Source organism: Cyprinus carpio, chromosome A20 (genome assembly GCF_018340385.1).
Source record: "Cyprinus carpio isolate SPL01 chromosome A20, ASM1834038v1, whole genome shotgun sequence".
In the NCBI taxonomy this organism is placed as follows: domain Eukaryota; kingdom Metazoa; phylum Chordata; class Actinopteri; order Cypriniformes; family Cyprinidae; genus Cyprinus; species Cyprinus carpio.
The window spans coordinates 10,097,880-10,114,460 of record NC_056591.1 but is presented as its reverse complement, the minus strand read 5'-3'; the positions used below and the strand labels follow the sequence as shown (position 1 = coordinate 10,114,460).

General features: G+C 34.5%; 1 protein-coding gene across 1 annotated transcript in view; it reads left to right on the top strand.

Moving 5' to 3' along the window:
* Window positions 1–248: 248 nt before the first annotated feature.
* The window catches only part of LOC122148957 (disabled homolog 1-like), a 96,834-nt gene continuing 80,501 nt past the window's right edge, over window positions 249–16,581 (top strand). Inside the window, 1 exon segment of the mRNA XM_042777570.1 lies at window positions 249–476. Within this exon segment, the coding sequence (XP_042633504.1) occupies window positions 410–476 (67 nt within the window). The 5' untranslated portion in view covers window positions 249–409.

The window sequence follows — 16,581 nt, the reverse complement described above, 5'->3', positions numbered from 1 at the left end:
TTTTTTTTTTTTTTTTTTTCTGCATATTTCTACTTATCTGATATGGCTGTCAAATCTACCAATCTATAGAAATAAAAACAATGCTTATAGAATTGGAATATTCAAGTCATTGTGTATTTATTAATTGAGTTGTTTATGGTTTATTTGTAATGTCATTAGACAGATGTGGTAAATTCTAACAGACTTACCAGGGCTGTGGCTCCATGAGTATTACAATTATACTGTAATAATTTGGCTAAACATATTCAAAATGTCTTCTATCTGTTCCCTTGCAGCCCTTGCTGGGAGTGAATGAGATGCCGTGTCGAGGCTAGAGGCAGCGGTGGACTGTTCCCGAGTCAGTGGAAAGCCCCTCTAGATGAGCCAGTCACAGCCACCCAGCTGCACGGTAAAGGAATAAGGATTTAATATGTCAACAGAGGCCGAGCTCCAGCCTGCTGCCAGACCCAGCGTCAGAAAGGATTCCAAGAAGAGAGGTACGAGCCCTCATACAGACACATGTGTAAACAGACAAACACACTCACGCCCGGGGGGTTGTTCAGTCTGCGGGGGTCAGCTTTAAAATCACAGGCATACTGTGCAGATACCACACACACACAAATATAAACACAGAGTGCCATAGGGCTGGAAGATAGAACTCAAGTCTTGTTATTTGTAACATTTGGACAGAACTGAATTAATTAATATTTATATTTTTATTATTTTATTTATCTTGTGTTTAATTGGAGTTGAGGACTCAGTTATGGGATTGATTGATTGATTTATAATAAATTCATGCATTTGAATGAACTCATCCATTTATAAGTATTTGTTTGTTTGTTTGTTTGTTTGTTTACTACGACGGTGTTTTAGTGCCACGTCAAAAAAATAAATGAAAAATTCTTAATTTATGAGATTAAAGTCCTAATATTTTGAGAATAAAGTTGAAATTACGAGAAAAGGTCTAAATATTTTGAGAATAGAGTCCAAATATTAGGAGAATAAAGTCAAAATGTTAAAAAATAAAGTATAAAAATAAAGTCAAAATATTAGGAGAATAAAGTTGAAATGTTTTGAGAATAAAGTCACTGTACTGTAGCTCTCTTATTTAACCCTTTTTAAATACACTAGAAATATATGTGGAATTTTTTTAGCAGAAACCATACCACGTGTCATACTCGCGGGGACAGTATTTCGAGTATAAAGTCGAAGTATTACGAGAATAAAGTCTAAATGTTTTGAGAATAAAGTCAAAATGCTACAAGAATAAAGTCGAAATATTTAAAAAATTTAAATCATAGAAATTAAATTGAGAGTATAGCCTTTTGAGAGTATAGCCTTTATTGCGCATGCAAATGGCCCAGATTGAGAGCACTGGGAGAAGTTGCCAGGCCACTGGAATTGATTTGAATTTTGTTGCGTCCAGCAGCCGCATAATCTTACTGGTATGAGGAAGAATCAATTTTAAGGACTCGCGGAAATAGCTTAATATCAAGAATATGATATTTATTAACAGACTGAACAGGAACAACTTTTCATCTTAACATCAGCTCACACACCTAATTGACATTCCTTTGGGGGGGCGCTGTAGCTCTCTTATTTAACGCTTTTTTAATACACTAGAAATATATGTGGGATTATTAGCAGAAATCATACCATGTGTCATACTGGCGGGGACAGTATGCTTGGAAATAATATTTCATGTATTCCATTGCATTTGTTATTTGTAGTGTGCCAGCCACCCAATAGCTATAAGCTTTGTGCTTTTGGTAGGCCTACTTTTAATAAAAATCTCAGCTTTCAAAATCAGTTATATAGCGAAACATAATCGCAATCATTTTGTGTTTAGTTGCTTTAAATATATAACACAGCTCAGCTTTCTAATTCTGACTGTTTTATCACGAAATACAAATTATAAGCGTGTTTTTCCTCTTTATTTCAAGTTTATAGCAAGATATAAAAGTGAAGGAAGGAATGAAAAACCAGTATAGCTTAATTTATAATGAAAATAATGTCTCGTTATTGTAATTGGAAAGACTCACATGTGACTTAAACTGAGGTGAATACAGGGATCTGTCATTAAAGAGTGTGGGAAAAAAAAAAAAAAAAAACACATTATTGTAATATATGTTTGTATTTCGCTATAAAACTGACAGATTTTGAAAGTTGAGACTTTTAAATATCTCCCGGTGCTCCCAATCCTGGCCATTTGCATGTGCAAAAGGCTAGAATATACTCTCAAAATGTTATAACTGTAATCTTTATTCTCGAAACATTTTGAATTTATTCTCATAATATTTCGACTTTATTCTCGAAACATTTCGACTTTATTCTCGTAGTATTTTGACTTTATTCTCAAAATATTACAACTTTAAACTTAGATTTAAAAAAAATGAACATGGAACTAAAATGGCGTCGTAATTTACTGGATGAGTTGGAGTCAGTGTTAATTTAGTATAATTGAGATATTATTATAGCTTTTATTAATATTTTGAATTAGTTTTTATTTTTTGTGTTTTTAATTTTCATTATAATTGTATTTTGTATTATTGGCATTTTTATCATTTTTATGGCATTTTTTTTTTTAAATGTCTATTTTTAATTTTTATTTTTAGTTTTATTTTTGTTTTTTGTATTATTTCAGTTTAAGTTATTTTAGTATGTGAAGTTTTGCTAATTGGTATATTTTATTTTATTTTATTTTTTTAAGTTAACTATGATACCTCTGGTAGGAGTAAAAATGACAGACAGCATTAAGTCATGTTGGATTACAAAGAGTCTAATCTATTGTACAGAACACTATAATTCTTTAACTAGGGATGACTGTTCTTCCATAAAAGTTAAAGTTAAACAGATAGTTCTCTGGCGGTGCAGTATGATATTTATAGATTTTCTATATGTATATGTCTTTATATGCCCACTGCTTTTGTATTTTTAAGCTCATTTACCACATTTTCCCTGTCAGCACCCTCATCTTTGCTGTGGTTCACACTCCTAACGGGGTACTCAGACAGATGTTTGGTGTGGGACCAGTGCCAAGGGGCCTGTCGGTCATTGTATGGCACTGCATAGAGGAGACAGACTGTTGCCTCTCTTGTTATAATGAGTCCTGTTGCACTGCCCTCTCGTGATGCACCACCTGTTCCTTAGTGGCCACACAATGGCGTTTTGTGCCAGGCTATGAGCCCATGAGACCGTAGCGGCACAGCTGAGGGGCATAGTGACACCAGATGTCCCACAGGGTTGGGAAAAGGAGATCATACAGCGAGAGCGAGTGTCTGTATCTGACTTCTACATATCATCCCATGATATGACAGGACACCCATGCAAACATTCTAAAAGATTTTATTACTCGTGTTTCTTAAGGGGTGTCATAATATGTGACATTGCATTCAGAAACAACTAGACGGAGCACAACAGTATGGACCAGAATGTATTTATTTATTAATTTAATTGTGCAAATAAATTTAAACATTCACAAATCATGTTTATGTATATCTATATATATATATATATATATATATATATATATAATATGTGAAAATAATCATATATATGTGTGTGTTAAAATAAAGCATGTTATAGTATATACATATTTATTTACTATATGTGTGTGTGTGTTTAATTAAAGAATGTTATTTATTTATTTATTTTTTACTTATTTAATAATTATGTGCCTTAATAGTTTTTATAATTTTTTTTTTTTTTTTTTTTTTATTTATTTGAAAATACCTTGAAACAGAAGTCTACAATGATGTGATTGGGATATTCACAAATAAGACCTCTTTAAGACTTCTAGAATGAGCAAAACTGTCAGCCAGATGCTCACAGAAACAATAAATGAGCAATATAATGTCTTTATTGTATAATTGTTGTGTAATTTATTGCATAACTTTTAGTGTGGGATCATTTTGCTTATAAGTATCACAGATACAGAAATAATACACTTAAGGAAAGTCAACAGGAGGATCATCTGATTCCTCCCACCCTTTTCATTGCTTCAAACTGTCTTCAGTTTTTCAAGAACAGTCATGTTTTATGGTCAGAGTAGATCTACAAAGCAACGGTGAAGCCTTTCTTTTTTAACCTATAGCAAACAAAAACAGAGGCAGCTACTATGCCCCTGAGGAGGCACATACACACAAATATGCTTCTTTCAATTACATTGCCTTGAATATTTAAGCGCTAAATGCTTATCAACCAGTCAACAGTAACAAACAACATCCACCTGTCTCTTCATCATCTTTATAACAAGCCTGACCCGCATCTCTGTTCCCTGTGGAATGGATGTAATTGCATCTGCTGTCTTTTACCCTAGAAACCATTTGAGAGCGACAAACTATCACAATTCCATCTGTTTATGACCACAAAACACCACTATTCTGTTGCTAATGACAACGACCTTCCGCCCCTGTAGAAACCAGTTTAATATGACCTACAGCATGTGGTTAATGACAGCTTTCTCCTCATCCAAAGAAATGATCTGATCCTCCTATGAGCTGCTCTCTCCAGACTGTACATGCCTTACCCAGAATGCAGCAGTGGCCAGCAGTGGAGAACGTAAACCTACTGCCTTAAATAGTTGAAATGGTCATATTTACAAGATAAGACCAGTGGGAAGAACATTTCTATTTTTTAAATGATAAATGTTTTAACATATATATTTTTGTATGCAGATATATTTTTAAGTAATTTAAAGGGATATTCCACCTCAAAATCAAAATTCATTCATAATTTACTCACCCTCATGTCAATCTAAACACTATTGACCTCAATTTTATTTTGGATACAATGGAATTATTATTATTATTTAACATTGTGAATAGTTGTACAATTTATTTGTATAATTTAAAAAAAAAAAAATTCATTTTGTGTTTTTGATTATTTATTTTGTATTTAAGTAACTTGAAAGTCCACCCAAAAATGAAAATTCTGTCATAATTTATGTTGTTCCAAACTTGTATGTGGAATATGACTTCCTTTGCGTTTTTGTCCATAGTAGTAGTCAATGGGAACCAAAACTGTTTGGTTACCATCATTCTTAGAAATATGTCATATTCCACAAACATTTGTCAAAATATTCTCTTTTGTGTTCTGTAGAAGAAAGAAAATTTTTGGTGGGGGGGGGTGGTAACTGTCCCTTTAAAACAAATGAAGGGCAAAAAAACAAAACAGACAAAAAAACCCACTTCCTATTATGTTAATTGTTAATGTCAAAGAAAAAGATTTCAGTATTTTACCACAAATTCATCTCAAACAGTCAAATTAGACAAAAGCAGCCATAGTCTGGTTGTTTGACGTGCTCTTATCCTCAAAAACTACTACGACTATTAAATTTCAATTTTGTACAACTTTTTTTTTTTTTTTGTACACTGTTTTGGTTCTCCACTGTCCAGTGTAAAATGTTGTTCATGAAGAACAATCATTTGAGACAGTAAAGACCACCCACCATCATAGTTATCAGGACACTGAAGACGAAGTCTCAGCATTAGATCGGCGTAATGACATTGGTACACACACACTGAGGTTTTAAACATGCCGCTAAATTAATTGAGGAATAATGAACCAGGGTTTTATGTGCAGCTGGATCCCACAGGTCCAATGAGGGAGAGCATAACAAGAAGGAGTGAGAATACACACACACACACACACACACACACACACACACACAGAGAGAGAGAGAGGGCAGATAGGTTATGTTCTGTTGGGGGTGTGTTTAATGTATATGTATTTAGTTAGGGTTAGAACACCGCAACTAATAAATAAAGCATTCACTGCGGTGTTGATGAGCTCATCTCAGCTGCATTAACCCCCTTTCTCTACCAGTCCCTCCCCTTCTGATTTTTTCTAATTAATAACGCAAACAGGAGTGAATAAGCCCTTTATTTAACCTCAGCTATTGAGGAAGTGACAAGTGGCTAAAGTGAAGTTAGTGTGTGTGTGTTTCATGTAGCTGGAAAGGGTACAGTAAGAGTATTTTTATGCAATTATATATGCAATTATATATGCAATTGATTTTTAGTATGATTTATTTTATTATTGTGTATATTTGTATATATTTTTTGTTTATTTAATTTGATAGTCCACACAAAAAGGAGTGCCTTAAATATATTTAAATATAATGTAAATCTAATTTAACATTAAGATACATTTATGAGCAAGTGAATGGAACATTTCACACGGAAACTACTGTAAAATACAGCACCAAAATATTTGTAAAAATCTATAAGTAGTCACATTCTTCATGAGATCAGGCTGTAGTTTATTCACGCTGCAGAGTCTGCTGGCGTGTTACTGCGGACATCACACTATTACAATTAATCTGTAAATTTACAATAGATTACTGTAATACAGTCAAATAATCAGTGTCATTTCCCAGCACATTAGATCCAACGAGTCAAAGAGAACAAAATGTCACTTCTTGATGAACTTGTAATGTACAAGGCAACGAAATGCAGTTAGCATCTAAACAGAAGTGCAATAAGCAGTAAGTACAGAATATGTAAGGTCTACAATATGTACAATAACTATACAGATAAGTATTATGGACATAATTTACAGATTTTAAATACTATCAGCATGATATATAGATAGGTGTACTATGAACATACTATACAGATGGATTATGTGAAAGTGTATGTACACTATAGGCAGAACTATGAACATATGAACATAGTTTACACTATTGCATTGGACAGTAAAGTGCATAGAAAATATTTCAGTGTGCAAATGGATTATTCAGTGAATGCATACAGCTACATCAGTTTCTTTTCTTCTCTTGAAGTCACAGTATACCCTTTATATTTAATTCTAATGAAATGTAGAACACCAAAAGTACATCAGGAATACACTGTAAATGTAGATTTTATAATACAAGTACATGTAAAGTGGAAAAAGGGAAGTAAAAATGAGGGGAAGAAAAGAGGAGGCCGCTTCCATAATTTCCATAATGATTGCTGTTATTGTGTTCATGATCTTGTCGCGATTGAAGCTATACTGCAATTTCTCACACATGCCTGTATGGACCCTGCCTCTGTTATAAGATGCAACATTGTTATCAAGAGCAGGGGGCGGTATGTTGTCGCTATTGTATTTTTAGAGAAGTTGTCAGATTCACACTGCACCTCCTGTCAAACAAACGCTTTAGTGGTAGACATACACGTAAGAGCAGGGATATTAAATATATAGTGTATTGAGTGTGCCATTGAGTGTTGTGGTATTGTTCGATAGAGATACGGTAATCACCAGAAGCGAGTGCTTAATTGATTTGATTCTGAATGGTGCTGTGTTTTCTTGGACTGGTCTTTTGTAGAAGATATGGCTCACTGTCAGAGTTGACATGCAGGGGTTTATTAAGCTCTGATACTGATCATTAGGCTGTCCAGATCTCTGTCTCTCTTCCATATTAACTTTTCTTATTCCATCTTTCCATCCAGACTTCCTTTTTTTTTTTTTGCCACAAATCAGTGACTGGCAGCTTTAGATGGAGGTTCATTGCCAGTGGGAGGGCTATGGCAACACCATTTCATCAAACATATGGACTAAGAATAAACATGGAAAGGATTTTCAAATGAACAGGAATATAGCTGGAATGAAACCAAAGCAGATCGCTTGTTTGTGCTCATTGGCTCAGTGCATGTGACTGTTCTGTTATCGCCGTTAATATGCACCATTTAGATTTCATTTGAAAATGCCTTTTTTTTTCAAATTCCAATTTAAATCCTGAATTTAAGTTTAGATAGAAAACACGATGCAGTGGAATTTGAATATAAGAAAAGAAAATCTGAAAATGAAAGAAACCACTTTATTTTTCATTATTATTATTATTTTCATTTTTTACTTTTACAATACTAACAGTTCTACACTACTGGAGTTTGGTGAGATTTATATTATTTTATTTTAAAAACATTATAATATTATTATTTTTAAAAAACATTATAAACATTTGTTTGAAACGAAAATTCAAACATAGAAAGTCAAAAGTGATGGTTTCCTCTTTGAGATTTATACTTCCTTTTCCCAACTTTAATATCATCAGATATGCTTGAAAATATGATATTTGTAAAGCAGAAAGGCTGAGGAGAGACATGAAGTTCTGACAGGTCTCAGGAGGGAGCATATGGTGTGTGGTGATTAAGACGATGAGGAGTGATTTGGGGCCTTTTGTCACGATGACACAGATGAAGATCTAGACCCAAATAAAGATCTTATATTAGTAATTCATACAGATACTCTGTGATATGCTTCAGAGGCAGACATCCCTGAGCCTAAGGGCAAAGAGGAAGACACCCGGCTGATGAAACACTAATGAAATATTATGTCAAGCTGTCTGTGACCCAGGTGAAGTTTGCAGTCCTTTATGAATTTAGAAAGTTTTCAGTTTTAATTTTTGAATTACCATAGCAGTCCTGCTTAGGCCTCATACAGAGTGACAGGGGCACAAAAAGTGGGTGTAATTAACTGGGATCATGCTGGGTTTTCCTCCAACTAGTTCTGCTAATGCAAATCCACATGAATTCACACTCAGGCAAACATGACTGGAAAAGGATGATAGGAGACGATGTGTTTGATTATTTGGTCAGGTGTTTACACTCAGTATGGGCTATGGATGAACAAGATGAAAACTTTTTTTTTTTAGCTTTTACAGTTAATATTAATGCTATATTAATGCTATAGTATATCAGATAGAAAACAACAATGCAATGCAATAGCCTGCCATCACCTCCAAGGGCAATGGCTCTCAGCCCACATTATATGAGTTATTGCAGTTATTCTGCTGCATCTCCTGGTAGCATTTAGTAACCATATGTATAGTTGCTACAGTATGGCAAAAATAAATAAATAAATAAACAATTGTTTGAAACCCAGCTATAGATCTTTTATTTATTTATTTGTTTGTTTGTATTTTTATTTTATTTTACAAAAATAGCTCAAGAAGTTATCTTTTAGAGAGCCTTTTTTCCCCCAAATTTTCCACCAATAAATGGCCACTGCCAAGGTCCCCTTTTGCCCTGTTGTGTCTGTCCAATTATGTGCATTATTGCAGTTATTCTGCTGTGTCTTCTGGCAGCATGTAATATGTATAATTGCTACAGTATGGCAATTCCAACTCTACCCAATGCATGAAGGTCATTCAACTGGAATAACATGGAATACTTTACATTCTTTTTAGTCAATTTTTTATGTTTGTGCTTAAAAAAGGTGAAATATCTGTATAACATTTATATGAAACCCAGCTACTGATTTTATTTCATTTTAAAATTGCTTATGAAGCTTGGATTTCTTGCTAACTCACTGTATTTAATGTTCTTTAATTATCCTTCAGAAAGCTTTTTTCCATCTTAAAGCCTCTGATTTGTTTTCTCTCTATAAACGGCCGCTGCCGAGGTCACTTTTTGCCCTGTTTATGACTCTCTAATCAAAATGGCATTTCATTTATGTGTCGTCAACATTCTGGTTACACTCGGCCTCGAGGAAGCACGGGAAACAATTTCATTTCATAATGTTTAATGTCTTATTTCATAACCTTGACATTTGTTTTGATTGCCTTAATTGTCTTGGGCGACCCCTCTCCAGTCAATATACATATAATGATGTGATTAGAATTTAAAAACACAGTAGAAATTTCCAGAATATTTCCTAAAATATGACAACAGCGCTTCATTTGCAAAGTGTAATTTCCTCATTCTCTCCTCCAACCTTTGTACAACCTTTGTGCACTAATGTGTAACCATTCGCCACATTTCAATGAGACCTTTGGCACTATGGTTGCATAACTGATATGATGACACAGAAACATGCTTGTATTTTAAGTGACAATATTTCCCTCAGAGGCAGAGGAACCAGACAGCATGCTTTTTCTTGTGGGGATCCTCACGCCCCATTTGCTTTCACCCTCAGGTTTCTCTCTCTCTCTCTCGCTGCCTCTCCTTCAACGCTGTAATTAAGTGAAAATTTATGTGCGATTTTTCCATCTGACGATCAGGGATAATCACAGCATATTACAACACAGCCTGCTGAGATGGGTAAGCAAACAGCGCGCGACAGAAAGACTGTGTGTTTGTGTGTCTTTTAATATGAGCGATTGTTGCATTAGACTGCAGTTATGTGTTTAGGAATTACAGTTAATATTTGTTTTATTTATTTGGGTGTGTATATGTATTTAATATTGATCGTGCAAAGCAAAAAGCATTTTAGACTCATTATTACATGCTCAATTTGCCATCTCTCAGACTACAGACCCCATGATGAGCAGTTTACTTTCCTGTTGATGCATTTCCTGTTGAAACGGCAAGAAGAGGGGCTTGTGATTGGACAAAAAGAGCTTTACAGGGCATGTGATTGGACAAAAAATCTATGTGGTTCAGTATGACTCATCAATATTTTTGGTCTGTTTACCTGGAAGAGAAATGTAATGCAATTGCTTATAGTTGCCTTTGGATGGGCTGTTTTTGATTTGACCCCACTAAAGTATATATAATGTAATTAAAGTTTTTCATATAACACTGTCATAATTCTTTACAATAATATATACCATAAAACTTAGTACATATATTTATTTAATATATAATTTTAGAATATATATGGTAGAGTTTTCTGCAAAGTTCAATCTGACTTTCACTTAGACATTATTAAGGGTGTTTTATGGCCAGTTTTTCAGATTGGTAGCTCCATTCATCAGAAGGAAAGCCATGAAAGTCTTGTCTCTGAGCCGGCTGCATATCACAGTGACACTGTGTCTCAGATGAACTTGATTCTGGGCTGAGAAACAGCTAAAGCTTTACACTTTATGTCTGGTTAATTCATCAGTCTGAATCTCCAGTTTGATGAGAATCCCTTAGTGATTTACTGTATCCTCACTGAGAAGCTGCTGTGGATGGGTTTTACTGATAAGATCTTTATCAATTGACCAGTGAGCTGCTTTTAGTGTGGGGGGTTTGTAAGAGACAGAATGGATGTTGAAGGGGGCATTGTGGTTGTTTAGACTTTAGAGAGCAGCGATTACAGGATGAAAACATGGCTTGTGTTATGTTTGTGTGGATGAGTGTTATACCACTAATGTGGCTGAAGTTGTCCTGGAAGAGACTAGAATACCTACAAAATCTACCCTATCACATGCAAACACATGATAAACCCTGGAGCTGTCCATGTGCTGTCCAGTTTAATTATAAAATCTTAATAAAATGAGCTATTTTACAATATTTATGTGTGTTAAGCAATAGGTTTTGAGCATCAAGCTTAGCGGCATGCTAACGTCATGTCTTAACAAGCATCTGCTTATGTAGACAGTAGAAGGCAAATGCAATTTGGTTTAGCAGTTTGTGCAAATGTGAGTCTCTCACTATAGGCATATAATTTCTGATTCGTGGTACAGACTGTAGCTTCACCCCAGAGAAGCTGTTATTCCAACCCTTTTAAAATTCAGCTCGTATTGCTTTTATACACTTGTGTGTTCATTTGATTCTTTTATAAGGCGAGATGGAAAGGCCAAGGGAGGACACAGACTCGAAGAACGAATGTGTGCAAGTTAGATCAAAATAGCATATACTGTATATCCTCAGAAAGAGCTTGACATACTGCTGCTACATACATCTGAATGCAGAACATAAAGAATATCTAATAGCAATATCCATCCATATCCACCCACTACCTTGAAGAGTACAGGAGGTGAATGTGTCATATAAACAGAAAACAAAAAAAAAAACCTTTGGCTTTTTTAAATGTATCCTTCAACCTTCAGCTACAACTTTTAATTTATTTATTCTGATTCTGACTTGGTAACTCTATGTTGCCATGGATACATTGACTGGTCGGTAAGAACACACATTCAGTCAGGAGCTCACTTCACTTTGGCAGCAAAAATCTCAAATGAAGCCCCTCAGTATTAGCGCTCATTATTTTTATATTTTCTCTTTTTTGTTTCATTTTAGTTGAGGTTTTATTCATTTTCTTATGTTCTTTTATCATTTTTTGTATTAGTTTTTGTTTTAAAAATATCTCTAGTTAGCTTTATTTAATTTATTTATTATATCAGTTTTAGTGTTAATAACTTTAAAACTTAAAATTAAACTTAAGTTTTTCAGTTAGTTGCCAAGGCAAAGTTGATCATTTTTGTTTATGTTTTCTAAGTTTTAGTTTTTCATTTAATTTTCATATTTTATTTCATTTCAGCTGTATTTCAATCACTAAGAATGATTATTATTATTATTTTTTTTATCTTTAGTCAACAGCAGTGGCTCAACCTCATCAAGTTCAGATTCAGATCAGGGTTCTGCAATATTCACATTTATTGTTTTTCTTCAAATCTGTGATGAAAAAAACATCTGTTGTTGTGAACTCTAAATGACCTTAGTGAATCAGTTCATTGAGACAGATAAAGATTACACTCAGTGGTATTTAATAATATTCCCAGAAGTGGGAATACTTTATTTATTTATGTATGTACTGTATGTATACGTATGTATTTAATTATTTATTTTATTACTAGTAATAATTAGGTAAATAAGATGACGAGGCTTGATATCAAAATGGCAGCACACATGGAGGGTGTCCACCACATGGTGATTTAAATGTTTATTTTATTTTGTTTTGTTTTGTTTTGTTATCTGATTAGGATTTTGTTTTGTTTTTTTTTTGTTTTGTTTTTGGTAAGTTTTATTTTCCAGGGCCCTGGCCCCCCTGTTATTTACCATTGGTTTGGATTACCTTTGCTGTCATCTAACCCTTATAAATAACAGTAATAAATTAATAGCACTGTTATTTATTATTTTTTTTTTTTCAATATGAATATCAATGTTTCATACTCTGCAGTGATGTGATGCCTAAATTTAATTGTAGCATATGAGACTTTATTTTAATTTTTAGAGTTTAATTTTTTATTTATTCAGACAACATATTATAGATTTTTTTTTTTTTGATTTTTTATTTATTTAGTTATTGGCTTAACAATATCAACTAGAATATTAAAATACATTTTTATTGTTGTTATTTTTAGTATTAATAATTCAGTCAATTACATGACAGGGCTAGTCATGTGATCTCAAAATGGTGGCATATGTGAGGTGGTGACCACTACATAAGACATTTTTTTATAAATCATATGAATTTAGTATTTATTTAATGTCAGTGTACCAAATTTCAATGACATTTCTCAGAATAACCATTGTTCGTTTCTGTTTCAATTAGCACATAAATTGCATAATGTGCCTTTAAATGTGAGATTCCGAGGTCACTGTAATTGAGAATGAATTTTGATTAATGACAGTCAAAGATAGTTTTGGTTATTTTTGGCAGTCATTCTCTCACAGGTATAAAAAGTGTTTAGAAATCAGCGTTGAAATAACACATTGAGTTGCCTGTTGTCATCTCTGATTGTACAGCTTTCAGATCAGGCATCATTCAGTGCCTCTGACTGCTGTCATTTTCTAACCTATTCAGCTCTCTGACAGATTAAACAAAACCGCTGCTGTTCATAATGACATGATTCTATTTTACTCTCTGTATTCTCTCATTAGCCCTATTCTCTGATATGTTTTAATAAACTTCACTGTCATTTACAAACCTGTCTGGCTGATATGTTCACGTCTATGTGCTTGTGTGTGTATGTGTGCCCCTGTGGACATGCTTGATGCAGCTGTGTGTGTGTGTGTGTTTGTGTGTGTGATGCATTTATTTGGTGGCAGCCTAATCAGATAGCAGTAATTGTGTTTACCCTGCTAAGGGAACATGTGCGCAGTAATTGGTGCCTTGATTAGATCCGCCGTGGCTGTGAATCTGCTATGCAATCTCCTATTAAAAATCACATCGCATTTGAAATAGGACGAGCAGGCTGTGGCTGCACACTATTTGGTGTTCAGTTACTCTGCCTTCCCAGTCATAGTGACGTAATAGACCTAAGTCAGGAGAGATGGCATATTGAATTGAATGCACTGTACTTCTATCCTTCATAGCCATGTTTTTTTATATTCCTTTCACAAATTAAATATGGCGCAAACCTGACTAAGGTCTATACAGAGCGGGTAGGATGGATACTACTAGTCCTAAATGTCACAAGAACTAAAATTATGTGAAAAGTCCTCAAAACATTTTACTGTGTGTGTAGCACCTTCCACTCTGCACAGTGCAGTCAGATAGACATGTAGCCCATTCCAAACTCATGGCATACTTTAAAACAATAAGCATGCTCATTAAATTAGTTAATTAGTTAGTTAGTTAGTTAGTTAGGTATGGAAGTTACAATCACACTACCATTCAAAAGTTTGGAGAAGGTAAGATTTTTTTAGTGTTTTTGAAAGAAATTGTTTATGCTCAGCAAGGCTAAAAATACAGTATAAACGGTAATATTGTGAAATATTATTACAAATTAAAATAACTGTTTTCTATTTGAATATATTTAAAAATGTCATTTATTCCTATGATGGCAAAGCTGGATTTTCAGCATCATTACTCCAGTCTTCAGTGTCACATGATTCTTCAGAAATCATTCCAATATGCGGATTCGCTGCTCAAGAAAATTTGTTATTAGTATCAATGTTGAGAACAGTTGTGCTGCTTAAAGGGGACATCGGATGCAAAATTCACTTTTACATGGTTTTTACATATAAATGTGTCTAGCAGTGTGTGGACACACCCACCCTACAATTATAAAAATCTATTCACTTCTTTGTTTTTAATCTCCCCAAAGCCTAAACAGTCTCAGTTATCAAGCCGTTTTGATTTTCTAAGCAATATGATGGCATATTGCTCAAGCCCCGCCCACAGCTGCTGATGATATATTATGTCACACTTCACACTTCTCTAGTAAGTTTCGTCTGTGTGTGAAGACCCTCCAGGCCATGGCATAGCACAAATCCGTGAATTAATGTTCTGAAGTGTAGTAAACTTCAACAGATTTCCCGTCCCTTTTATCGAGGATGCATAAAAAGGTGACCTGTGCGAACTTGAGGCAGCCGGTATCCCAGAAAGCATTTCATAACAGAGGAGAAAACCCATATAATTTTTAAAATACTACTTTTATTATGTCATTAAATATAGTTTTTCAGGTGAGAATGTAGTTTAAGACTCAAATCTGTGGTTTATTTATAAAATAACACCTATTTGAAAATTTGCTTTGACCAATTTCTGAGATCAGTGCTCATGTATCCCGCAGACAGCTAGTAATTCTGACATTTGCATGCGATATAATTAGTTTTATAGGTTTATCTAACAGGCAGTCTTTAGTCTTTGGCTTTGGTCTTTGGTCTGAAGGTAATTAAAGTGTGTATGGGGTGAGCAGAGCTCATTAGCATTTAAAGAGACCAAAACAGGTCACTGTGAGGAAAGCTTTTTTTGACAAGGTAAAAAGGTGTTGTTTTACACTACCATTGAGGATTTTTAAAAAGTATGTATGTCATGCAGACCCTAAAGAATTATACCAACTTCTGGAAAATGGGCATCCGATGTATAAATACACACATTTTGGTAAAAATATAAATGTTTTTACTGCCACTTTGGATCAATTTTATGCACCCTTGCTGAATAAAAGTATTGATTTTTTTTACTGATTCCAAACATTTGAATAGTGTATAAGCATTTGTGATCTAATGCTAATGCTAGTAATAAAATGTGTTACTAAATTACATTTATTCATGTTATGCATCATATGTGTTGTGTCAAGGAGATTTGGAGGAAGTCTGTGCAGAATGTGAGGAATCTTTCCGCCTCACGGTATGGGTTCTGCTCCACTCTATTTGTGAAACTAATTGCCTTGTAATTAAAATGATGCTGAGATGTGAAGAATAAGTCTGCTCATGTTTATCTCTTCTCCTCTCTCTCTGCTTCTGACTTTTTCTCTCTCTCGTTCCCCGGTTTGTCTTTCTCCTTCTGGGTTCTGAGGGACAGTTGATGTAGAAGGGTAAAGATATCGGCCCAGTGAGTGAGGTTGAGTATGTGTGTGTGTGTGTGTGTGTGTGAGAGGATCAGTAGTTGTATATGAGTGTAATTAAATGTGAAGGTGGAAGAGAGAGGGAGTGAATTGCAGATTCATTTATCTTCTGCCGGTCAGACAGATACGGTGAGTGCATGTGAGGATGGCTGGCAGTTAGTCGTACAGCGCTGGACTGGAATTTGAGTGATGCAGTTTGCTGATTGAACTTCAGAGGGGGGTAGGAGAAGAAGGAGCAGCATGTGTCATGTAGTAGTGTTGAAATCTCTCTCTCTCTCTCTCTCTGGTTTAACTGGATAACCATGTGTTTTTGCCAATTCAGAGCCAACAAGACCAGCATGAGTTAGTACTGGTTTGGTGCTGGTCTAGTTGACATTTTACATGCTCTGTCAAGATTTTTACTGGTCCCACCAAATTTTTTTTTTTAGCAGTGTAATCTTTGATGTTGTTGTTGTTGTTGAAAAAAAAAGTTCCCTGAAAGTTTGAGTTAGAATAGTTTTCAAGAACGCCATTATAAGCCCACTGAGGCTATGTTTACACTAGTGCGTTTCCGTTTTAAAACGTTTAACTTTTGCTATGGTTACGCCTGTCGTTTACACTACTCCGGCATTTTCAACCCTCAAAAACAGAGACGTTCCAAAACGCTGCAGACCCCATTTTAGTTAGAAAACTCCAGCTTT